The sequence below is a fragment of the Scyliorhinus torazame genome, chromosome 14 (assembly GCF_047496885.1).
Source record: "Scyliorhinus torazame isolate Kashiwa2021f chromosome 14, sScyTor2.1, whole genome shotgun sequence".
Classification (NCBI taxonomy): domain Eukaryota; kingdom Metazoa; phylum Chordata; class Chondrichthyes; order Carcharhiniformes; family Scyliorhinidae; genus Scyliorhinus; species Scyliorhinus torazame.
In genome coordinates this window covers 25,179,391-25,204,483 of record NC_092720.1, presented here as the reverse complement: position 1 = coordinate 25,204,483, position 25,093 = coordinate 25,179,391, and the positions used below count along the sequence as shown (strand labels likewise).

The 25,093-nt window shown below is 51.3% G+C and overlaps 1 protein-coding gene across 1 annotated transcript in view; it reads right to left on the bottom strand.

Moving 5' to 3' along the window:
• Positions 1–4,279: 4,279 nt before the first annotated feature.
• Positions 4,280–25,093, bottom strand: part of clrn1 (clarin 1) — a 54,159-nt gene continuing 33,345 nt past the window's right edge. The window contains exons 2-3 of the mRNA XM_072473839.1: positions 7,773–7,952; positions 4,280–6,499 (exon numbers count right to left, since the gene is read on the bottom strand). Of these exons, the coding sequence (XP_072329940.1) occupies positions 6,234–6,499; positions 7,773–7,952 (446 nt within the window). The 3' untranslated portion in view covers positions 4,280–6,233. The remainder of the gene's footprint in view (positions 6,500–7,772; positions 7,953–25,093) is intronic.

The following is a 25,093-nucleotide window of genomic DNA, read 5'->3' as shown; positions in this document are numbered from 1 at the left end:
GCAGGGCGATCGTGCCCCGGGGGGTGCCCCCACGGGGGCCTGGCCCGCGATCGGGGCCCACCGATCCGCGGGCGGGCCTGTGCCGTGGGGGCACTCTTTTCCTTAGATCTTCGCCATGGTCTCCCCCATGGCGGAGGTGGAAGAGACCCCCTCCACTGCGCATGCGCGGGGATGCCGTGAGCGGCCGCTGACACTCCCGCGCATGCGCCGCCCGGCAATGTCATTTCCACGCCATCTGGCGGGGCACCAAAGGCCTTTCCCGCCAGCTGGCGGGGCGGAAATCAGTCCGGCGTGGGCCTAGCCCCTCAAGGTTAGGGCTCTGCCGCTCAAGAAGTGGACGATTCCGCACCTTTGGGGCGGAGCGATGCCGGACTGATTTGAGCCGTTTTTGGCACTGGCCGGCGGACATCGCGCCGATTACGGAGAATTTCGCCCCAGATAAGGACAGCGGTGAATCAGATGGGTTCACAACAATGATTTTATGGCCATCATTAGACTTTTAATTCCAGGGGCTGGATTCTTCCGCCCTGCCCGCCGTAAGATCGCCACAGGTAGGGCATGGACCATGTAAAGGTCCATTGACCTTGGACAGGAATATCCAGTCACCAGGCGAGCGCAGCCGGAGAATCCCGTCGAGGATTTGTACTGAATCCAAATTTCAGCTGGTGGGATTTGAACCCAGTCCCCAGAACATTATCCAGGGTTTCTGGATTACCAGTCCAACAACAATACCACGGCACCACTGCCTCCACCTGTAAACACTGCTGCCAATGGTTGATCGATTAATATTGGGCTGTGTATAACAGAGCAGAATTGGATGAGTACGGAGAGATCTTGGAGGGTTGTAGAGCTGGAGAAAGTTGCGGGGAGCGGAAAGCAAGAAAAAGACATTTGAAAACAAGAATGAGAATTTTATAATTGAGGCGTTGCCAGTCCTGGAACCTTCCTCAACTGCGCAGCCGGGTACGATTTGTGGCTACGAACACATGCAAAGTACGGAACACAGAAGTGTTGAAATGAGATGGTTGGCGAGATATTATACAGGAAGGTGAAATCCAATGGTGGCTCAATATGATGATGTATAGAATGCTCCCTACGGGCTGGCATTCCAAAGAGAAGGTGGGGAGGACGAGCTGGGAAACTTGCCGACTTGGAGCAGGTGTTTTTTTTCCCCAGTATCAATAACAGACTTCTGAATGAGACTTTTATTACATTGTACAGATTTAAATGTTTACACGTACATTTAAAATGATTTGTGATCACAGGGGAAACCTGCTGCTCACTGTATTTTCATTCCAGGGTGGCAGGCCCCTAGGCACCAACAAAGGAAAGCAGATGCTAAGGCTGGCAGGCGAGAATGTTTGCCTCCATTTACTGAGGCGTTGGCCCACTTTTATAGAAAATGTGAGGTACTCAAATCCTTATCCCACCCACCCACAAACTCCTTCATGTCTCCATGCCATCTTATGCCCCCAAACTACCATGTTCCCTCAAATCCCCTCCACGCCCCCTCATACTTTCATAGCACCCCATGCCCCTCCACAGCCACTCACCCCGCATCCGCTGACAGCCCTCAGGATGTCTTTAAAATGGACACTTAAAAAAAAATTCTAACAATTAATCTCATTCCTAAATATACCATTCTGAAAAAAAACTATCCTTAAAAAAATTCCCAAAATATTAAATTGCCTCAAATGGTCAGTTTGTTGTAAAAACCAACAATAATCAATTTCATTAACCACATCGAAGACAGCTAATCCTCAATCAACTCAATCAAATTGTGTTCCCAGACCCCTGCTGAGATGAGTGGTTCTGGACCATTATAATCTGAGCCAAACAATCATAATGGGATCAGCCATAATAAGAAACCCTGGAAAATGTAAACAATGCAGTCTATTAGAACTGAAAATGCAGGCATGTCCTTTCTCGAAGATACACCAGGGGCTGGATTTTCATCTCCCAGTGGAATTGTGAATCGGGTTAACTGGGAAAACTAGTTTCCTCTATCCCATCCCATTTTATGTGGCCTTTTTGTGGTTGAGAATGGTTTTAGGTGCAAAACCACATGTACCTCTTGCATTGTGAGGATCACAGAACAAACGTGTTTCTTCCTGTACACGATTTATGTGTGTTGTTGTGGGTTTTGGAAGCCCAAAACCCTCTCCTCCTTGATGAGTTTATAATGACTGGGGAAAGCCTGCTGAGGAGTTGGGAACATTCCGAAAGGTAAGTGTAAATGTTCTGACACCATCAAATATCACCATTAGATGTTGTAATGTAATGCAAAATGCAGTGATTCATCATGGAGATCTGTCCTGCAAAGTTAAGTTAACCATTATATCAACCACCATTTTGTAAGTGTTGACATGCATTACAGTATTTTCTCCATTGGGGAAAGAGCTATAATGCATTCAACAATGTAGAAAACATGTTGATACACTTTGCTTGTCATCATATTATTAATACTGAGATTCAAATGCACGGGCAGTTCTGGCTGTGAAAAAAACATCCTGTGCTTTTGGAAGGTTAACAAAATTCTAAACACCTGCTCCCTTCCATAAATTACAATCTGTTGTGGAATGGCGGCACCCTCTGTTCTTTCAATTTCGGACTCATGTAGTTGTAATAAGATTGTGCCAGTAGTGATCATTATGAATGCTTGGCTGAGATCCAACAACAAGTGGAGTCATCAGTTCTGTTAACACAGCTATTCAGGGAAATGACTGACAGTTTTACAAGGTTGCAATATCATCCTCTGCCTTTTATATCTTTTCAGAATACATGGTGCCCGAGGAGAGTGCTTAGTGGATACTGGGTGAGTGGCTATGGAGAATGCATGTAGGAACATGGGCTGGGCATGATGATCTGAGGACGCATAGAGGTGGTCTGGCAATCCGAGGGGGTAAGGGTGGCATTGAGGTGGGTGGGGAATGAGTGGTTAGGATTCCTATAGTACAGAAGGAGGCAATTCAACCCATCGGGTCTGCACCAACCCTCTGAAAGAACATCCAACCAGTCCCTCTCCCCCCCCCCCCCACCCCCATTGCCCTATCCCTGTAACCCCAATCTAACCTGCACATGTTTGGACACTAAGGGGCAATTTAGCATGACCAATCCACCTAACCTGCACATTTTTGGATTGTGGGAGGAAACTGGAGTACCCAGAGGAAACCCATGGCAACATGGGGAGGATGTGCAAACTCCATACAGTCACCCAAGGCCGGAATTGAACCGGGGTCTCTGGTGCTGTGAGGCAGCAGTGCAAACCTCTGTGCCACCATGCCGCATTTAAGTGTATATAATGTTGAGAGCTGAGTTACTGTGCCTGAGTGCCAAGGCCAGCCTTCTAAACCGTTCGCCTCTGCAACCTCATTCCTCTTGCAGTCCATCACAAACGGCACTGCAAACCAAACCCTGTGTGAGAAGACAAAGATCCTGGGTGGGTGTGCCGTTCAGAAGGCACAAAAATGCGCAAGTCACATTTTCCCCAAACTGCGCGGAAATCTCCGCCCTGATGTGCAATGAACTGAAGCAGTGCAGGAGCGAGCGGATGGGCGGGTGGCGACATTTCTTCCACAGTGAAAGATGCTGGAGGTTTATTTCATTTCCTGCGGGACTTGTGCATCACTTCAGGTTATTACACTGGAGATCCCAGTAAAAAATATCTAACCTCCAATGCAGCATCTGGTTATTGAAATGGAAGGAACAAGTTTTTTGTATTCCAAAGCCCGCCAATGGAAGAAGCCCAGGAGCTGGTCACTTGTCTTTATTTCCCCAATTGGGACTTGGGGCTGCCCCATGGGGTGCATCTCCTTTAACAGCTGTGGACCATGGGCAGGAATTTCCAGTCGTATCCACTTCAAGAGCGAAAATTCCCACCCGAGGTCAATGGACCTTTAAATGGTTCGTCAAATTTTCCGATCCACCGTGACGATTCCCACAATGGGCGGGATTGGGAAAATGTACCTTCATATCTTGATACTGATGGGGGCCTGACTCCGCTCTTGCAATGGAGCCAGCGAGGTCAGGCAGCTGCGTTTACCCGCACCCTTATCCTGTGCCAACAGAAATGTCCGAAAACGGGAATGGGGGTCCGAATCCCACCCGCCACTTTTGAAGGGCTCCCACGTTGTCTCTACTCAGCGAAAACCAAGGCCTTTGACTCGAAGCATCACGATTGACTCCAGTTTCTCCCTTTCCCACGTGCAGATCTAACTAGTTGCAGACTCACCATTCGCCAATAGATATATAAACAATTGTTATAACCTCGCATCAGAAACAAATTAAATGGTTCATCATGTTGAATAAATGCAGAATGCGACAGAATGGAATGTGGGCAATCTCGGCACTGTGTAAATTTACTAAAACAGTTCTTGTTGAAAATGCAACCTTATCGATATTACAACTCTTTTAACACTGAAGTCTTTTAAAGCTAAGAATAACCTCTTATAATGCTTCAGCAAAAATGAATTCCTTCAAAATGTTACAGGGCTTGATATTGTCTTGTGTAATACTGACTGAAGAGTGAATGGACATGTTCTTAAAGTTAGAGCCAGGGTATTTCGGAGCAAATTCAGAAATACACTTATAGAAACACAGAATTTACAGTGCAGAAGGAGGCCATTCGGCCCATCGAGTCTGCGCCGGCCCTAAGAGCACCCTACTTCAGCCCACACCTCCACCCTATCCCGTAACCCAATAACCCCACCTAAGCTTTTTGGACACTAAGGGCAATTCAGCATGGCCAATTCACCTAACCTGCACATCTTTGGACTGTGGGAGGAAACCGGAGCACCCGGAGGAAACCCACGCAGAGACGGGGAGAACTTGCAGACTCCGCACAGGCAGTGACTGGAGCCGGGAATTCAACCTGGGACCCTGGAGCGGCGAAGCAACTGTGCTAACCACTGTGCAGCAGAAATCCAGAATTCCTGACCCCAACAGTTTGTGCTTGTTGGTGGGTTAATTAGAGCTGTCAAGACTAGGATCGGAAGGACATCAAGTCGAATGGACATTTGACCTCGATCTAATTGAATGGCAGAGGGTCTGAATGGCCTACACCTGTTCCTCTGGGCAGGAATTTTCATTCCCACTGCGATGGGCTTCCCATGGTGGAGGTGGTGAAGCATTGGCCGTCGGTGGGATCTTCCAGTGCCATTGAAGTCAATGGCCATTTGTGTGGCTCACTGGCTCTGTCTGAGGTGAAACCGCCATGGTCGGGGGTGGAGTGTGGTGGGGCTTAATTTCATGGGGGACTGGAAGATCCTGTCCGTACGTGTTCATTCATCCCTGTCTGATCAAAGAAGCCATACCATTGACAGGAAATGTGATACTGCATTCCTTAAACTAAGGGACAGAGATGTTTCATACAAACATGTCAGCGGGTTTGTTGCTAATATTGCACCACAATAATTTAAAGGCAGTAATCATCGTCGAGTCATTATAGCTGTGACGGAGGCCATTCGCCCCCATTGAATCCATGTTGGCTCTCTGTAAGAGCAATCCAGTCACTTCCACTCCCCCACTCAATCCCTGTAGTCCTGCAAGTTTGCTTGCCTCAAGTGCCCATCCAACACCCTTTTGAAATCATTCATGGTCACCGCTTCCAATATTCAACTGGTCTTCAAGCCCTCCGGTTGGATGTTCTGTTCGCTTGTCAGCTCAATGCTATTTCCACAATTTTCAATGATCCGACAATAATGCCACATATTTGATTTCAGCCTCCTATTGCGCGTTATCTCCTTGAACCTTATATCATTCGGGTGGGCAAAACGTAGTAGGCATCACTTAGACAACACAGTTTATATGCTCAGAATTGTGTATCGGGAAGAGCCCTACTTTAAAGGAGCATGTTGACTTACATAGAACATACAGTGCAGAAGGAGGCCATTCGGCCCATCGAGTCTGCACCGACCCACTTAAGCCCTCACTTCCACCCTATCCCCGTAACCCAATAACCCCTCCTAACCTTTTTGGTCACTAAAAGCAATTTATCATGGCCAATCCACCTAACCTACATGTCTTTTGGAGGAAACCAGAGCACCCGGAGGAAACCCACGCAGACACGGGGAGAACGTGCAGACTCCACACAGACAGTGACCCAGCGGGGAATCGAACCTGGGACCCTAGCACTGTGAAGCTACAGTGCTATCCACTTAGGCTACCGTGCTGCCCAAGTGCTATCCACTTGTGCTACCGTGCTACAGGTTCAGGGTATGTCAGCACTAACACAGTTAGTACATAAGGTCAACTCCCCCGTCACCCGAATCTGTGTTTTTTGATTTGGAGAAAGGAAATTGGATTCCAGCTAATCGAATGAGCAGGATGTTGATACAATGCATCATTGTGCAAACAAAGAGAAGCCAGAAGGAATATCCAAAAATTTCAGTGTGAGTCTTGAAGACAAAGTTTGCCTCCTTGTAGTTTGCTATTTTCTCAGACAGATGGTGAATTTTCACTTCTGAGGTAAACAGTATCATCGCCATAAAACCACAGGAACCTATTGTGGAAAGAACAAATAAGGATCTTGTCAGGAGAATAGTTGCAAGGACAGAATAATTTTGTTAGCAACGCAACAGTGATTACATCTCAAAATTACTGTATTCGTCATGTAGTGTTTTCTCTCTCTCACACACATTGGGCGCGATTCTCCACTCCCACGCCGGTTGGGAGAATCGCCAGGGCCGCCAAAATTTCCCGGGACGCAGGTCCGACGCCCTCCCGCGATTCTCCCAAGCGGCAGGAACGGCCCGGTCGGGTTTCGCGGGCCGCAGGCCGGAAAATCGCCGGAGACACCGAAAATGGCGATTCTCCGGCACCGCCGCTATTCTGAGGCCCAGATGGGCCGAACGGCCAGGCCAAAACGGCGGGTTCCCCCCGGCGCCGTCCACACCTGGTTGCTGCAGTCGTGAGCGGTGCGTGAATGCTGGGGGGCGGCCTGTGGGGGGGCGAGGGGGGATCCTGCACCGGGGGGTACCTCAGATGTGGGGTGGCCCGCGATCGGTGCCCACCAATCGTCGGGCCGTCCTCTCTGAAGGAGGACCTCCTTCCTTCTGCGGCCCCGCAAGATCCGTCCGCCATCTTCTTGCGGGGCGGACTTAGAGAGGACGGCAACCACGCATGCGCGGGTTGGCGCCGGCCAACCTGCGGATGCGCGGATGACGCCCATTATGCGGCACCGGCCGCGTCATCTATGCGTCGCCGTTTTTACGCGGGCGACAAGGCCTGGCGCGTGTAGATGGCGCGGCCCTGATCCTGGCCCATTGTCAGGGCCTGAATCGGTCGGGACCGGGGCCGTTCCGCGCCGTCGTGAACCTTGACGGCGTTCACGACGGCGCGGCCACTTCGTCGTGGGAGAGTGGGAGAATCTCTTTCATACTGTCTGATTTTTGAGTAGGGTGTGCACAATTGTAAACGCATTCCAGAATTCTCTATTTTTTCAAATGGGTGGGATTCTCTGCTGGCGGGATCCTCCGCTTCGCTGGCAACGCTCCCGCGCTCATGGATTTCCCAGGAAACCCCATGGGCCGGCTGCCGGGACAGAGGATCCTGCTGCTGGTGGGGGAATCCAGCCCAGTATTTTCCTCTTGTTTATTTGGAGTCTTGTAATTAGACTTATTTGTCAAGATTTTATTGTTTTCAACTAATTCCAATCTAAATAGAACTAAGGCGAATAATCAAAACTCTAGCCACTATTCCACCTGCATCCTTCCCCCGGTCAAATTTGAGGTTGACAAAGAGAGCAATTCCAAGCAAATCCTGAGGATACTTACAGGCGATGGTATTCCAAAGGTACAGCCCATTAGGACCATGGAGGGTTTCGTACGGTCGTCCAAAGGCATTGAACATGAAGAATCCAGCAGCGACCAGAGCAAACACAATTACCGCTGCAGAAAATAGTATTACACTGACATGAAGACTTGCAGGTATCGCGTCCAAGAGGGTTGGAAAAACTGAAAAAGAAATAGCAATTATTAAGAGATGGTTATCCTGATTGTGATGGGACATCTGCACTGCGGTGTTTTTTTTTCATTTCTCCAAATCCAACTTCCATTTGCCTGGATGGTGCAACCCGAACAACAATCAAGAAACAAAACACCATCCAGGCCAAAGCAACCCGTCTGATCGCTGCCCCATCCACCACCATGAACGTTCATTCCCTCAACCACTGACGCACAGTGGCAGCAGTGCGTACCATCTACAACAGTGATTTTCAAAATTGGGGTCGCGACCCGCGGATGTGCCGTCGGATGGTGTTGCATGGGTCGGCAAAAGGTCACCAAAATGATCCCCAAATATCGGCTGAACACGTTTACCATTTTCTTTCCAGGTAAATTCTCACTGCAGTGCAGTGTATGACCGCGTGAGGCTGATGTAGAAGACTTCCTTACCTGTCTGGGCCAGAGTGTAGTTGGGCAGTTTGCAGTCAGAGACCTGTAAAATCTTCTTTGGGTTGCATATCCTGCCACTGTGTTCAGCGCCAGGATCTGTATTATTTTTTGAGTTCAGTGTGTCACTAATAAACCCCCTGCATCTTTTATCATTCTCTCAGTTAAGCTGGACATACAGTCTCATCCAGCCCCACAAGCCCCTATTTCCACTCCTTCCACTTCCGAACTGCCACTCCACACCGGGGCTCTTGTCCTCCATGGGCGCTTCTTTTTTTTTCCATTACCGCCCCCGCCACTATCCACCCCCTCTTCCCAGGTACTCGTCCCCAAGCATCCGTCTCTGCCCTGTGGCTACATGGACTCCGTCAGCTGAATCAGCTCCTCTACAGCAAGGACTTTTGCATCTACCTTTAGCGGGGTTTGAATTGTTCGCCAAAGATGGCATTAGCTGGCGACTAAACTATGCACGTGTATACAGGAGCCGGTAAAATGTTGCAGGTGTATGGAATGGAACCTGTCTGCGCGTTTTGCATATTCATCAGCTGAGCTGTGCCCAGCATTGTTATTTAGCATGCTTTCAGTCTGTTACATAATTACCTGGGAAACGGTACTGACGGGAGTCCAGTGACATTCTGTCTGACCGTGCTTTTCGTTCAACAGTTAGGGCTCCTGTTTCTGAAGTTGAAGTTTTAAGTTTAACTTCCTATCCGAGGTCGTGTTTGGTTTTGAATGCGGGAACATGATGTTATTAAAACTGTGCAGAACTCAGCCTGTTAATCTTTCCAGCACTTCCAGGCAATTCGCCAAATGCTAACAATGGATGTGAAGATATAAAATAATAAAATAATCCTGAGTTACACCCTTTAGCAAGGTGTCAGGGTGGAGCTCTTGGTTAAGGTGAAACAGCAGCTCAATTTACAAGTTAACATTCAATAATACAGAAGTGTCAACAATGAGTGTGAATTTTTAGCAGTAATTATGGAGAATCTGTTGTGAATGTGGCGTGGGTCGTGAGAGTCGGCCATTCTGTAAACATGGGTCGCTCAAAGAAAAGTTTGAAAATCACTGATCTACAAGATGCACTGCAACTCGCCATAGCTCCTTCAACAGCACCTTCCTAAAAGTACAACGGTTTTACAGCGATTCGTAAAGGTGGCTCACCACCATCTTCTCAAAAGAGATTAAGGAAATGTTTTTTTTAAATTGCCCCTCCACACCTGAAGGAAAAACTGGAAAGTTCATCCTCTGTCCTTAGAGAAACATGCTCCACAGAGGAAGCTCTGTGCGAGAACAGCGACCTGACTGAGACACCCAACCGTGAGTCTGCCAAGCCTGCATCCCCAGTGCACTCCTCTCCAGCAGTGAGATCTGGATACAATACACTGGGCACCTTCACGGTCTCTGACATCCTCAGTATCTCCTAGCAGGACAAGGTCGCCAACTGAGAGGCCCTGGCTAACTTTATCAGCATACGCTCCAATGATTCCCTCAGAATCTTGATGGCAGTATATACTGCACCCTGAACCGGCCATTGGGTTGTGCCCTGTGAGTGAGATATGAAGGGGGCGGATATTGACACCAACAACTTAGAGATAGTCGACAGCAGCCGTGCCCTCTGGTGGTTGTTTGGTTGGAGGGTCATTGGAAGAGGCAAGCAGAAATGGAAGGTTCAGCTGTGCGAGAAGAGGATTCGGAGAAAACAGAGGACAGAAAATTACTCACCTGGACTTCCGGTTGCGGCTATGCGGAGCTGAGCCGCATGAATCGGCAGCTCCCGCGAAGACGGACGTTCGGGCTCGATAGAAGAGCCCCAACGGAACTTTTCACACAGCCAACCCGTGGGGAAGAGAGGAGAGAGGTCCCCCACTAACCTGTATGGACCGGACCCGCAGCGAAACGGCCAAAAAAACGGCACTGGAGCAGCGGGAGAAGAAGGGTAAAACAAACAAAATGGTGGCGGCCGGGGACAAAGAAGAGATGCAAGAATTCATCAAGCGCTGCTTCGAGGAGCTGCGCAAGGAGATGGTGGCGCCTATGCTGGCTATAATTGAAGGACTTGGGGCAACCCAGAAAGCCCACGAGGTGAAGATTCAGGGGATCCAGGACAAAGTGAGTGAGAATGAGGACAAGCTCTTGGGCCTGGCGGTGAGAGTGGAGCGGCACGAGGTGCTACACAAGACGTGGGCGGGAAGACTCGAAGACCTGGAGAACAGGTCGAGGAGAAACAATCTGAGGATCCTGGGTCTCCCAGAAGGAGTGGAGGGGGCCGACGCCACGGCATATGCGGGCACAATGATCGGGGCGCTGATGGACGCGGAGGCCCCCCCGGGGTTGCTGGAGCTGGAAGGGGCGCACCGGGTGCTGGCGAGGAAGCCCAAGGCAAACGAGCCGTCAAGGGCGATGGTGGTGAGATTTCACCGGTTCACAGACAGAGAGAGGGTCTTGAAATGGGCCAAGAAGGAGCGGAGCAGCAAGTGGGACAATGCTGAGATTAGAATATACCCGGACTGGAGCACGGAGGTCGCTAAGCGGAGAGCGGGTTTCAACCGGGCCAAAGCGGTGCTGCATCGGAAAGGCGTGAAATTTGGAATGTTGCAGCCAGCGCGACTGCGGGTCACATATAACGGCCAACACCACTATTTCGAAAACGCCCGAAGAGGCGTGGACCTTTATATTAACTGAAAAGTTGGACTCTAATTGAGGGTTTGTGAGGGTGGGGGGTATTTGAGGGTTGAAGTATGATGGCGGTTGTATATAGGGGGGCAAGCACGCGCAGGGAAGGTTATATGGGCTGGGGACGAGAGACAAGGCCGCAACAGAAGCTGCGTCAGGGGGGCGGGGCTGGCTCTGGAAAGCGCGGGGTTTTTCTCCCGCGCACGGGAAGAAAGGTGGGAGGGGGAACGTAGGAACGTCTACTGATGGGAAGATTTCCACACGGGGGGGTCAAAGGGATGGCGGGGGAAGCCGGGGTCAGCAGGCGTCAGCTGACTTACGGGAGTGATATGGGGGGAGCAAAAAAGCTAGACAGGGATCTAGAGGGGGGGGGGAAACAGGGTTGCTGCTGCACTGGCCGAAAGGGAATGGGACACAGAAGAGGTGGCCGGGACGGAGGTCCCCCGACTGGGGGCCTGGAGGGTGAGGGAGATGCGGACACGGGACTGGCCCAGAAAAGGAGATGGCTAGTCGGCGCGGCTGATAACGTGGAACGTGAGGGGCCTGATCGGACCGGTGAAGAGGGCTCGAGTGTTTGCGCACTTGAAGGGACTGAAGGCAGACGTGGCTATGCTCCAAGAGACACACCTGAAGGTGGCGGACCAGGTTAGGTTAGAAGGGGATGGGTAGGACAGGTATTTCACTCGGGACTGGACGCGAAAAACAGAGGGGTGGCAATTCTGGTGGGAAAACGTGTCATTTGAGGCCAAGACTATCGTAGTGGATAATGGAGGGAGATATGTGATGGTGAGTGGTAGGTTGCAAGGGACGTGGGTGGTGTTGGTAAATGTATACGCCCCGAACTGGGATGATGCTGGATTTATGAAGCACATGTTGGGGCGCATCCCGGACCTGGAGGTAGGAGGACTGATAATGGGAGGGGACTTTAATACAGTGCTGGACCCAGCACTGGACCGCTCCAGATCAAGGACTGGAAAGAGGCCGGCGGCGGCCAGGGTGCTCAGGGGGTTTATGGACCAGATGGGGGGAGTGGACCCATGGAGGTTTGCAAGACCGCAGGCCAGGGAATTTTCTTTCTTCTCCCACATGCACAAGGCTTACTCCCAGATAGACTTCTTTGTGCTGGGCAAGGCGCTCATCCCGAGGGTGGAGGGGACGGAGTATTTGGCCATAGCCATTTCGGACCATGCCCCGCACTGGGTGGAGAGGGACCAACGCCCGCTGTGGCGGTTGGATGTGGGACTGTTGGCACATGAGGTGGTGTGTGGTAAGGTAAGGGGGTATATTGAAAGGTACCTGGAGGCCAACGGCAACGAGGAGGTGCGAGTGGGGGTGGTATGGGAGGCGTTGAAGGCGGTGATCAGGGGAGAGCTAATCTCCATCAGGGCTCATAGGGAGAAGACAGAGGGCATGGAAAGGGAGAGGTTAGTGGGGGAGATTTTGCGAGTGGACAGGAGATACGCAGAGGCCCCGGAGGAAAGATTACTTGGGGAAAGGCGACGGCTCCAGACGGAGTTTGACCTGTTGACCACGGGGAAGGCGGAGGCACAGTGGAGGAAGGCGCAGGGGGCGACCTACGAGTACGGGGAAAAGGCCAGTCGGCTGCTGGCACACCAGCTCCGTAAGAGGGCAGCAGCGAGGGAAATAGGGGGAGTCAAAGATGGTGGGGGAGCCATGGCCCAGAGTGCAACGGAAATAAACAAGGTATTCAAGGCCTTCTATGAAGAGCTGTACAGATCCCAGTCCCCAGTGGGGGGAAGAGGGGATGGGAAGATTCCTGGACCAACTGCGGTTCCCGAGGGTGGAGGAGCAAGAGGTGGCTGGTTTGGGGGCACCAATCGGGTTGGAGGAGCTGAGTAAGGGTTTGGGGAGCATGCAGGCGGGGAAGGCCCCGGGGCCGGACGGGTTCCCGGTGGAGTTCTATAGAAAGTATGCGGACCTGTTGGCCCCGCTACTAGTGAGGACCTTTAACGAGGCAAGAGAGGAGGGGACCCTGCCCTCGACAATGTCGGAGGCGACAATTTCCTTGATTCTGAAGCGAGACAAGGACCCACTGCAATGTGGGTCGTACAGGCCGATTTTGCTCCTAAATGTGGACGCTAAGCTATTGGCAAAAGTGCTGGCCACGAGGATTGAGGACTGTGTCCCAGGGGTGATACATGAGGACCAGACGGGATTTGTAAAGGGCAGGCAATTAAATACGAATGTGCGGCGGCTCTTAAACATGATAATGATGCCATCGGAGGAGGGAGAGGCGGAGATAGTGGCAGCCATGGACGCGGAAAAGGCCTTTGACCGAGTAGAGTGGGAGTACCTCTGGGAGGTGTTGCGTAGGTTTGGGTTCGGGGGAGGGTTTATTAGCTGGGTTAAGCTCCTTTACAGCGCCCCGGGTGGCAAGTGTGGTGACGAACCGGCGGAGGTCGGAGCACTTTCGGCTGTACCGAGGAACGAGGCAGGGGTGCCCTCTGTCCCCCCTGTTGTTTGCATTGGCGATCGAACCCTTGGCCATATCACTGAGGGAGTCTAAGAAATGGAGGGGGGTGGTCTGCAGGGGAGAAGAGCATCGGGTGTCGCTATACGCGGACGACCTGCTGCTGTACGTGGCGGACCCAATGGAGGGGATGGTGGAGATCATGCAGACTTTGAGGGAGTTTGGGGAGTTCTCGGGCTATAAGCTCAATGTAGGGAAGAGCGAGCTTTTTGTACTACAGGCAGGGGTCCAAGAAAGAGGGATAGGGGACCTACCGCTGAGGAGGGCAGAGGGGAGTTTTCGGTATCTAGGGATCCAGATAGCCAGGAACTGGGGGGCCCTACACAAACCGAATCTGACGGGGTTGGTGGACCAAATGGAGGTGGACTTCAAAAGATGGGACATGTTGCCGCTCTCGTTGGCGGGTAGAGTGCAGTCGATAAAAATGGTGGTCCTTCCAAGGTTTTTGTTTGTGTTCCAGTGCCTCCCCATCGTGATCACCAAGGGCTTTTTCAAGAGAGTAGGTAGGAGTATTATGGGGTTTGTGTGGGCGAACAAAACCCCGAGGGTAAGGAGAGGGTTCCTGGAACGCAGTAGGGACCGAGGAGGGCTGGCGCTGCCAAACCTAGGGAGCTACTACTGGGCAGCAAACGTGGCGATGATCCGTAAGTGGGTTATGGAGGGAGAGGGGGCGGCATGGAAGAGGATGGAGATGGCGTCCTGCAAAGGAACGAGCTTGGGGGCGCTGGTGACGGCACTGCTGCCGCTCTCGCCATCAAAGTACACCACGAGCCCGGTGGTGGCGGCAACGTTAAGGACCTGGGGCCAGTGGAGACGGCATAGGGGTGCAGTGGGAGCCTCGGTGTGGTCCCCGATCAGGGGTAACCACCGGTTTGTCCCGGGGAAGATGGACGGGGGGGTTCAGGGCTGGCACCGGGCGGGGATTAGAAGAATGGGGGACCTGTTCATCGACGGGACATTTGCGAGCCTAGGGGCACTGGAGGAGAAGTTTGAGCTACCCCCGAGAAATGCATTCAGATATATGCAGGTGAGGGCTTTTGTGAGGCGACAGGTCAGGGAATTCCCGCTGCTCCCAACACAGGAAATTCAAGACAGGGTGATCTCGGGTGTATGGGTCGGGGAGGGCAAGGTTTCGGCAATACACCAAGAGATGAAAGAAGAGGGGGAAGCGCTAGCAGAAGAGTTGAAGGGTAAATAGGAGGAGGAGCTGGGGGAGGAGATCGAGGAAGGTTTGTGGGCTGACGCCCTGGGTAGGGTTAATTCCTCCTCCTCATGTGCCAGGCTCAGCCTGATACAATTTAAGGTGGTTCACAGAGCGCACCTAACGGGGGCGAGGTTGAGTAGGTTCTTTGGGGTAGAGGACAGATGCGGAAGATGTTCAGGGAGCCCGGCGAACCATGTCCACATGTTCTGGACATGTCCGGCACTGGAGGGGTTCTGGAGAGGAGTGGCGGGAGTAATATCCCAGGTGGTGAAAGTCCGGGTCAAGCCAAGCTGGGGGCTAGCAATATTTGGAGTAGTGGACGAGCCGGGAGTGCAGGAGGCAAAAGAGGCCGGCATTCTGGCCTTTGCGTCCCTGGTAGCCCGGCGAAGGATCTTGCTAATGTGGAAGGAGGCGAAGCCCCCTAGCGTGGCGGCCTGGACAAACGACATGGCTGGGTTCATAAAGTTGGAAAGGATTAAGTTTGCCTTGAGAGGGTCTGCGCAGGGGTTTTCTACAGGCGGTGGCAACTGTTCCTAGACTACCTCGCGGAGCGTTAGAGGAAGGTCGGTCAGCAGCAGCAGCAACCCTGGGGGGGGGGGGGGGGGAAACGAGAGATTGCTTGAGGGGACGGATGAGCTGGGGATAACATGGAGGGTGGGGGAAACTGGCACGAATGGGCGAGAGCCAGTGTATAAAGCTCTGTAAATATATCATCTTACCATGTATATATCTTGCTCAGGGCGATTTTGTGTTATTTTGTTCCGGGGGGGGGGGGGGGGGGGGGGCGGTGGGGGTTATTGTTTGTAAGGGGAAAAAATTGTTTTGTTAAAAAACTTTAATAAATATATTTAAAAAAAAAAGAAAATTACTCACCTTCTCATCCCACTATCTCTCTCAGTAGCAGAAAGTAGCGGAGACTGCCATGCCACAGTAAGGTTCCTGAGCCACAACAGGCGATGCTTAACACAAAATTGACCATGGAAATGCTATATAACAGCCCAGCCTAAAACTGTCCTCACCCAAAGCCCATGCACAAGGAAGGTAATTATGACTTTAGATGCTAGTGTTAAAACAGGTCATCGAAATTGGCAACAGGTTTTACATTTCTCTTCACTTTTATTTCCATTGACTTCAAGGGGAATTAAATAGGGGCAGCCCAATTTGCACAAAGTCAAATCACCCATAAGCAGGGGTTCTTTGATCGCAATCAGTTGGGGGAACTGTGAGATCTTCTCACGTTGCTCCTTCGTGCCCTGATGGTGAAGGCAATTGTGATGGAAATCAGCTGGGACTCAACACTGTCTGGGAATCATATTTGGGATTCTCCTTGATTCCACAAGGAACGACCCCTTAACTAACCAACTCATTGAGGAATGTGTTTTCTTGTCTGTGCGACATTGGGTATAGTTTCAATCGACAAAACCAGGTGGGGGGATTGGGGGGTGGGGGGGGGAGGGTGGAGGGAATGATTTAAAACATCTCGAACTCAACCAAACCCACGTTTAAAATTTGTTTAGAGTACCCAATTATTTTTTTCCCAATTAAGGGGCAATTTAGCATGGCCATCCACCTAGCCTGCACATCTTTAAGTTGTGGTATTATCATAACTGTAAGATATGCAAGGGTTAATGAAGTGTCGAGAGTAGCCACTAGAGGGAGCTACAGTTACAACTATATAAGGCAGTGATGCTAAGCCTTGTGGGGGAGAGTGTGCAGGAGTTAGCTAGAGAGAGTTAGAAGTACAGATAGTGTAAGAGAGAGCAGATCATAGTTTATATCAGTAGTGAGATTAGCTGTAGATGAGTGTAGTTTAAATGTTATTAATCAACTGTATTCTTTAGGAGTACGTGTTGAATCCAAGTTAGTAGCTAATCCAAGTTAATAAATTTATATCTTTGTTTAAGTTCAAGCTATTTTGTGATCCTTGTGAACTTTACGCCAACCATCCTGAAACAAGCAACACAAAGAACACCACAGGGTTCAGACCCACACAACCAAACCTATATTAAACCCATTCACCCTTGGTTTTAATGGGGGGGGTGACACAAGGTGACCAAACCAGGAATTTCGGAGCATTCAGAGCAGAACTTGTCCATGCAGCTGAGAAAACCGCCTCCACTAAATATCGGGGCCAAACGATTCCCACAGAGACCTCGGCACACTGACTAATGATACCTGTGACCACAGACAAGTTGAATCTATGGAACTAATAATCCACAACAACCAATAAGTACATGGAGATGGGGACGAGGAACAGGGAATACAGATGGATTACAGGAAAGGAAGTAATGGCCCAATTATCAGAGTGGGCAGTTCAACTTGGAGGAGGGACTATTGCTACATGACGCAAAGTATGTTTAACTGGACACTTCACCCTTAAGATTAATACCAAGCAATTAACCCCAACACATTTGATTTCCTTTATGTTGAAAAAACTGTTGGGTGAATGGGTAAACATGTACCCCTTCTAAATGCTTTCAACATGTCAGGCATTAGCTGTTTTCCCTGTCACTGGATTTTTATACCAATATTACTACTGATCCCGAGGTTGTCAGGTGAGGTATGATAGTAGCAATGCTAGACAGATAGAGCAATTTGCTTTCATTTACAGCTGCAGCCTGGCGGCTCAGTTTGTTACCCTGCACCATAAGGGCAGCGTTGCACATTTCGCTTCCGCAGAGCATCTGTCAGGCAGAATCAGATTTCTGCTTGGCCACTAAAGACGTGACATGCATAGTACAGAACGAATAATCCATAACCTCAATTAGATTGCATAACTCCACAAAGATTCACCCCCAAACACCGATTTATCCCCCACACACCGATTCACCCCCAAACACCGATTCACCCCCAAACACCGATTCACCCCCAACACAGATTCACCCCCAACACCGATTCACCCCCAAACACCGATTCACCACCAAACACCAATTTATCCCCCACACACCGATTCACCCCCAAACACCGATTCACCCCCAAACACCGATTCACCCCCAACACCGATTCACCCCCAACACCGATTCACCCCCAAACACCGATTCACCCCCAAACACCGATTTAACCCCACACACCGATTCACCCCCAACACCGATTCACCCCCAACACAGATTCACCCCCAACACCGCTTCACCCCAACACCGATTCACAGATTCACCCCCAACACCGCTTCACCCCAACACCGATTCACCCCCAAAGACCGATTTGCCCCCACACACCGATTCACCCCCAAACTCTGATTCACCCCCAACTCCGATTCACTCCCAAACACCGATTCACCCCCAATCACCGATTCACCCCCAACACCGATTCACCCCCAACACCGATTCACCCCCAAACACCGATTCACCCCCAACACCGCTTCACCGCAACACCGATTCACCCCCAACACCGATTCACCCCAACACCGATTCACCCCCAAACACCGATTTACCCCCAAACACCGATTCACCCCCAAACACCGATTCACCCCAACACCGATTCATCCACCAAACACCGATTCACCCCCAACACCGATTCACCCCCAACACCGATTCACCCCCAACACCGATTCACCCCCAAACAGCGATTCACCCCCAACACCAATTCACCCCATCCCCGATTCGCTCCCAAACACCGATTCACCCCCAAACATCGATTCACCCACAAACACTGATTCACCCCCAACACCGCTTCACCGCAACACCGATTCACCCCCAACACCGATTCACCCCCAACACCGATTCACCCCCAAACACCGATTTACCCCCAAACACCGATTCACCCCCAAACACCGATTCACCCCAACACCGATTCACCCCCAAACACCGATTCACCCCAACACCGATTGACCCCACAACACCGATTGACCCCCAAACACCGATTTATCCAACACCGATTCACCCCCAAACACCGATTCGCCACCAAACACCATTTCACCCCATCCCTGATTCACCCCCAACACCGATTCATCCCCCAACACCGATTCATCCCCAAACACCGATTCACCCCCAACACCGATTCACCCCCAACACCGATTCACCCCCAACACCGATTCACCCCCAACACCGATTCACCCCCAAACAGCGATTCACCCCCAACACCAATTCACCCCATCCCCGATTCGCTCCCAAACACCGATTCACCCCCAAACACCGATTCACCCCCAAACACCGATTCACCCCAACACCGATTCACCCCCAACACCGATTCACCCCCAAACACCGATTCACCCCCAACACCGATTCACCCCCAAACACCGATTTATCCCCCTCACACCAATTCACCCCAAACACCGAATCAGCCCAAAACACCGATTCACCCCCAACATCGATTCACCCCAAACACCGATTTACCCCCAAACACTGATTTATCCCCCACACACCAATTCAGCCCCACACACCGATTCACCCCCAAATATCGATTCACCCCCAACACCGATTCACCCCCAAACACCGATTTACCCCCAACACCGATTCACCCCCAACATCGATTCACCCCCAACACCGATTCACCCCCAACACCGATTCACCCCAACACCGATTCACCCCTCACATGGATTCACCCCCATCCCCGATTCACCCCCAACATCGAGTCACCACCAAACACAGATTCACCCTCCGATCTCGATTCCTTCTCCCAAACTCTGCTTCCCACTCCCAACCCTGAATCCCCCTCAAACCTCTGATTTTCCCCACCCAAATCCCATTCCCCCGCCCAACTCCCATTCCCCCACCCATCTCCCATTCCCCCACCCAACTCCCATTCCCCCCACCCAACTCCCATTCCCCCCACCCAGCTCCCATTCCCCCACCCAACTCCCATCCCCTCATCCAACTCCAATTTCCCCCACCCAACTCCCATTACCCCCACCCAGCTCCCATTCCCCCGCCCAACTCCCATTCCCCTGCCCAACCCCCATTCCCTCGCCCAACTCCCATTCCCCCACCCAACTCCCATTCCCCCCACCCAGCTCCCATTCCCCCGCCCAACTCCCATTCCGCTTCCCAACCCCCATTCCCTCGCCCAACTCCCATTCCCCCACCCAACTCCCATTCCCCCACCCAACTCCCATTCCCCTGCCCAACTCCCATCCCCTCACCCAACTCCAATTCCCCCCACCCAGCTCCCATTCCCCCACCCAACTCCCATTCCCCTGCCCAACTCCCATCCCCTCACCCAACTCCCATTCCCCCACCTAACTCCCATTCCCCTGTCCAACTCCCATTCCCCCGCCCAACTCCCATTCCCCCACCCAACTCCCATTCCCCCACCCATCTCCCATTCCCCCACCCAACCCCCATCCCCTCACCCAACTCCCATTCCCCCCACCCAACTCCCATTCCCCCCACCCAGCTCCCATTCCCCCACCCAACTCCCATTCACCTGCCCAACTCCCATCCCCTCACCCAACTCCAATTCCCCCCACCCAACTCCCATTCCCCCCACCCAGCTCCCATTCCCCCGCCCAACTCCCATTCCCTCGCCCAACTCCCATTCCCCCACCCAAGTCCCATTCCCCATCACACCTCCCAATTCCCTTCCCAACTCTGATTCACCCTTCCAACGCCAATTCCTTGTCTCAACTCCCAATCCCCCTCTGACCTCCCATTCCTCCTCCCAACTTGCTGCCCAACTCACATTCCACTTCCCAACTCTGAGTCCACCTCCCAAATCTGATTCACCCTCCTCACTACGACTCCCCCCCCCATCAATAACTTCCCCCCCCAACTCTGAGTCCCGTTGCCACCGCTGATTGACCTTCGCAACCCCGATTCACCTCCAAACTCCGATTCTTTCTCCCAAACTCCTCTTCCCACTTCAAGCCCTGATTCCTCCTCGAAACTCCCATTCCCTCGCCCAACGCCCATTCCCCATCCAACGGCCATGCCCTGCCCAACTCCCATTCCCCTTCCCAACCCCGATTCCAGCTCCAATGAATGAATTGAGAAATAACCTGTATCCTTGGGTTACTGACCCTCCTGCCAGTTGAAAGTTTCTCTTTACTTCCTTGAACAACGCCCTGGATTAGAACTCCCCATTGTCCCCTGCGCTCCAAGGAGATCAAGCCCATTTTCTCCAGTCTTGCCACAGAACTGAAGTCCCTCATCAAGCGATTTCATTTTCAGTGTAGAGGCTCATTGTGTTTCAATGAATGAGATGGAACAGGAAATATTTGAGATGGAATAAGAAACAAATGCTCATTGACATTAATAAAACTAATCAGCTATTTCTTGGTACTGGCCTTGAAAGACTTGGTCATTAAAATTAAAGTTGTTTCTCAATAATCCTTCAGCACTGCATTGAGGATATAAACCCATTCTGACAATGGCGTATTTGTTATGAGCAGAAGAATGGGATCTATAGAGGATTAAACATCCTGATCTGAGATGTGGAAACTGAACTAGCACATGGTACAATTAATAAAATGACAGGGAGGGATTTGAAGATTGCTACAATCCACAGGCCTGAATGATTGTTGTGGCTATAGAAATTGCAACACAGAGACAGGCCATTTAGCCCAAAACAGGCCTTGTCAGGGTTTATCAGCCATCTGAGCTCCAGCCCAAACTGCTGTTCTCTCTACTTCAGTCATTTATTTTATATTCTTTCATGCAATGTGGATGTCACTGGCAAAGCCAGCATTTGTTGTCCATCCCTGCCTACCCTTGAACTGGGAGGCTTGCTAGGCCGTTTCAGAGGACAGTTAAGAAGACTGGGCCTGGAGTCACATGTCAGTGAATGAAGTTGCCATAGCCCCAGATGACCATAAGCTGCTTTCCCCTTTGAAGGGGGAAGAACTGGCTGGTGGTGATTTAACCTGAGGATCAGCACACCTCAGGTGGGGGAGCAAGGTTGAGAAGGCGGGGCCTTCTTGAATACCCTCAGCTGGTATGGGGATTGAACCCACACTGCTGGCTTCGATCTGCATCACGAACCAGCTGCCCAGCCAACTGAGCTAAACCGGCTCCCTCATCTACCAGATCTCACACGGCAACCCTCTTAACCGTGCTGACGCTGGACCTAACCGGCTCCCTGCATCTACCAGCCTCTCCAGGGAGACCCCAGCTGGGCACCGTTTAGTACTCAGCACCTAGGAGGTCTCCCAGGCCATCTGAGGCCCCTGGGTGGTCAAGGAACAGGGCAGCATGGCTCTCCCCCGGCACCTGGGCACTGCCAGACTGGCACCTTGGCGCAGCCACCCTGACAGCGCCAAGATGCTCGGGTGGCACTGCCAGGCTGGCAGGAGCACTGATGGGGTGCCAATGTCAGAGTCCAGGGTGGCACTGCCAAGGGTCAGGCCTGAGGGGGCCATGCCCATGAAAGGAGGGATGAGTGGGGTGTGAAGGGCGGCTATAGGACGGGACCTCCAGAAGGCTTGGTAGGGAGGGTCCTGGAAGGGGAGGTCCAAAACGGGGCGTGGGAAGACGTGAAAAGAGGGGATCCTTCAGCGTCCCCATAGCAGGGTGTCCTCACCTGAGGGGGTGTGGGGCAATGCCCATGTGTGGAAGTGACATTGACCAGGGTCGGGGGCTTTGGGGCATCCTCAAACTCACTGAGAGATTGGGGCACAACTTCAGAATGGTGGCCTGATCTCTGAGGAGCCAGTGTGGCCAGCAGGCTTGCTCTCCAGTGATGGAAAAAATTATCCGTGTAGGCAAGCCCAGAGAGAAACTCCCCAGGGCCCAAACAGTGACCACGTGTGGCTAGAAGGTGATGGCGAACCCGCCAACAGAGCCGTTGAGAAACCCCCAGCCAAATCTGCCTGAAATGACACTTGGAAAATTATCTGTTACATCGCACCCAAAGTCTTGGAGTTTCTTATCTTCCTGCCTCCTTCACTTTCCTCAACTATGCTTTGCAGCCCTACTGAAGGCACACTTTGTATGTGAAACTCGAGCACTGTCGCTCACCTTCTTCTTGGGGGGTACCAATTCTTTTTTTTTATATGCATTTCTGTTCAATTGTGCTTTTTTGCCACAATTTCTCCAGTGGCGGTGTAACTGGTGCGAAGAATGGCGGAATTTCTTTTTGAAGTATTTTTAATGACATTTTAACAATTTTTATGCACAGTTTACAAAAACCAAACAATAACGCATATTAACAGTAATAACTCGCCCCCCCACCACCCACCCCAGCCCCCTCCCCCACAAGATGGCAGAGTTTTAAGTGCAAGTTGAGTTCTGCGTAACTTGAGCTTCCGCGATCTTTTAAACACATTGGACGGAATTCTCCCATGGCCCCACTGGCGGGTTCACTGGCAGAATTCGGTGGGCGTCCAAAAATTGGCTTGATGCGGGCATGAATTTCACTGATGATCCTCCGCTGGTGCCCGTCGTGGCAAGTTGGAAACCCGCTGGAGGCTGGCGTGACAATGATTTGCATCCAGCGAATGGGTTGCAGATGACCGCCCGACCGGAACCTTCCACCCACGCCAGATTCTCCGCCATGCCAGCGGTAACACACGCCAGTCCAGAACCTGGCGGGAACAACGTGGCAAAGTAGTAGGGACTCACCTGAAACACGCCAGGGGCTGCCTCCGTTGTTTGGGATGGAGGCCGCCAACAAACGTGGACCCCTGAACATCATAGCAGTTGGTAGGGGGGAGCGGCATCTATCAGGTGGATCTTTCCCAGATTCAGTGTCACCGAGGATCTTCATCTTCCAGCCACAGCGTGTTCCTGAAAATCCACCTTCTTTCTTCAATGGTGGGTCAGTGATGTTGGGCGCCTTTTAATATGGCACCCAGGGTTGATGGCGGGGTCCGCACCATCATGCTCGCCTCGGCATGGTGTTAAAGTCCCGAGTGTATAATTAATGAGATTGGGGCCGGAAGATGTGGCCTGGTTTTCCGCCAGCCACCCCAGCAGGAAAACATTTCCCGTTCCTTCCCCCAACACGGGACCTAGTAACCATGGAACTCTGCCCATTGTGCTAGAAACTAGCCTGGCCCATGACATGAGCCAGGATGAATTAAGCATTAGTGTGAGTTTGCACTAATTCTTCTCATTCGCAGGCTGTCGCGGAAGCTCCAAAAATTAAGCTGGAACAAGGACACGAAGACAGGTCATGTGTCCTTTATCTGTAAATCCCAAAAGCTGAACACATCCAAAAAGCCCACTTCTTTTGAACCTCATCGACCTTTAGTGTGTTATTCGCCTGCACTGTTTCCCTTGCACGTCTGTGGTGAACATATTATTCAGTGGTTCATCTGTCTATTCCAGCCATTTTACTTACTTTAGACTCTTTCTCGACTCAGCTTAGGCTATTGTAATGTCAGATTATATCAAGCATCTGAGAAGCAAAATTCTCTGAAATCCAAAATGCAATTGGCCCCGAGAGCCTCACAGAAAGGATACAGGACCTGGCGCATGTTTTGAGAGAATTTTTAAATTTAATTTTTAAATTACGAAAGTGTGACTACTGCTCCCCAATCTGCATTAGCAAATGGTTCTGTATGTTATTTAAAAGTGATTTTCAGTCATTTAATTCAGGCTACTTGCAGGTGCTGGATGAACACTGTGATTTAAAATGCGATAGCACCAATTTCAGTTGCATAAATCAATATTTACCAAGCAGCCACTCTTAAATGTATCAAAGGATAGTTTTTAAAGCAATAATCTTGGGAAAAATGTCTTCAAAGCGCTGCTCGATTACACCAGTTCATGGCAGATTTCAAGACGAGCAAATGAGTTTGAGCAGAAAATAAGGGGAAGAAAAGACTTCAAAACAGTCACAATTTAGGGCACAATTTGGGGTGGAGTTGCTGACTGGCAAATTGCGTCACCCCATCTCCTGATCCTTTTTTCATACATAAGTCAGGAGTGTAATGGAATACTCTCTACCTGCCTGGATGAGTGCAGCTCCAACAACACTCAAGAAGCTCGACACCATCCAGGACAAAGCAGCCCGCTTGATTGCTCCCCCTTCCACAAACATTCAAAGCACTCCACCACCGACGCACAGTGGCAGCCATGAGTACCGTCTACAGTAACTCACCAAGGTTCCTCAGACAGCACCTTCCAAATCCACCACCACTACCATCTAGAAGCTGGGAACCCTACCACCTCGAGGTTCCCCTTCGAGTCACTGACCACCCTGACTTGGAAATATATCCCCGCTCCTTCACTGTCGCTGGGGCAACAGTGCTGTTGGGAACTCCCTCCCTACCAGCACAGTGGGTGTACCTAAACCTCAAGAACTGCAGCGGTTCAAGAAGGCAGCTCACCACCACGTTCTGAAGGGCAACTCGGGATGGGCAATAAATGCTGGCCTAACCAGCGACGCCCACATCCCGTAAATAAATAAAAAACAATATACAGTGCAAAGAAATATTTAACATTGTCAACACCTTGCTGA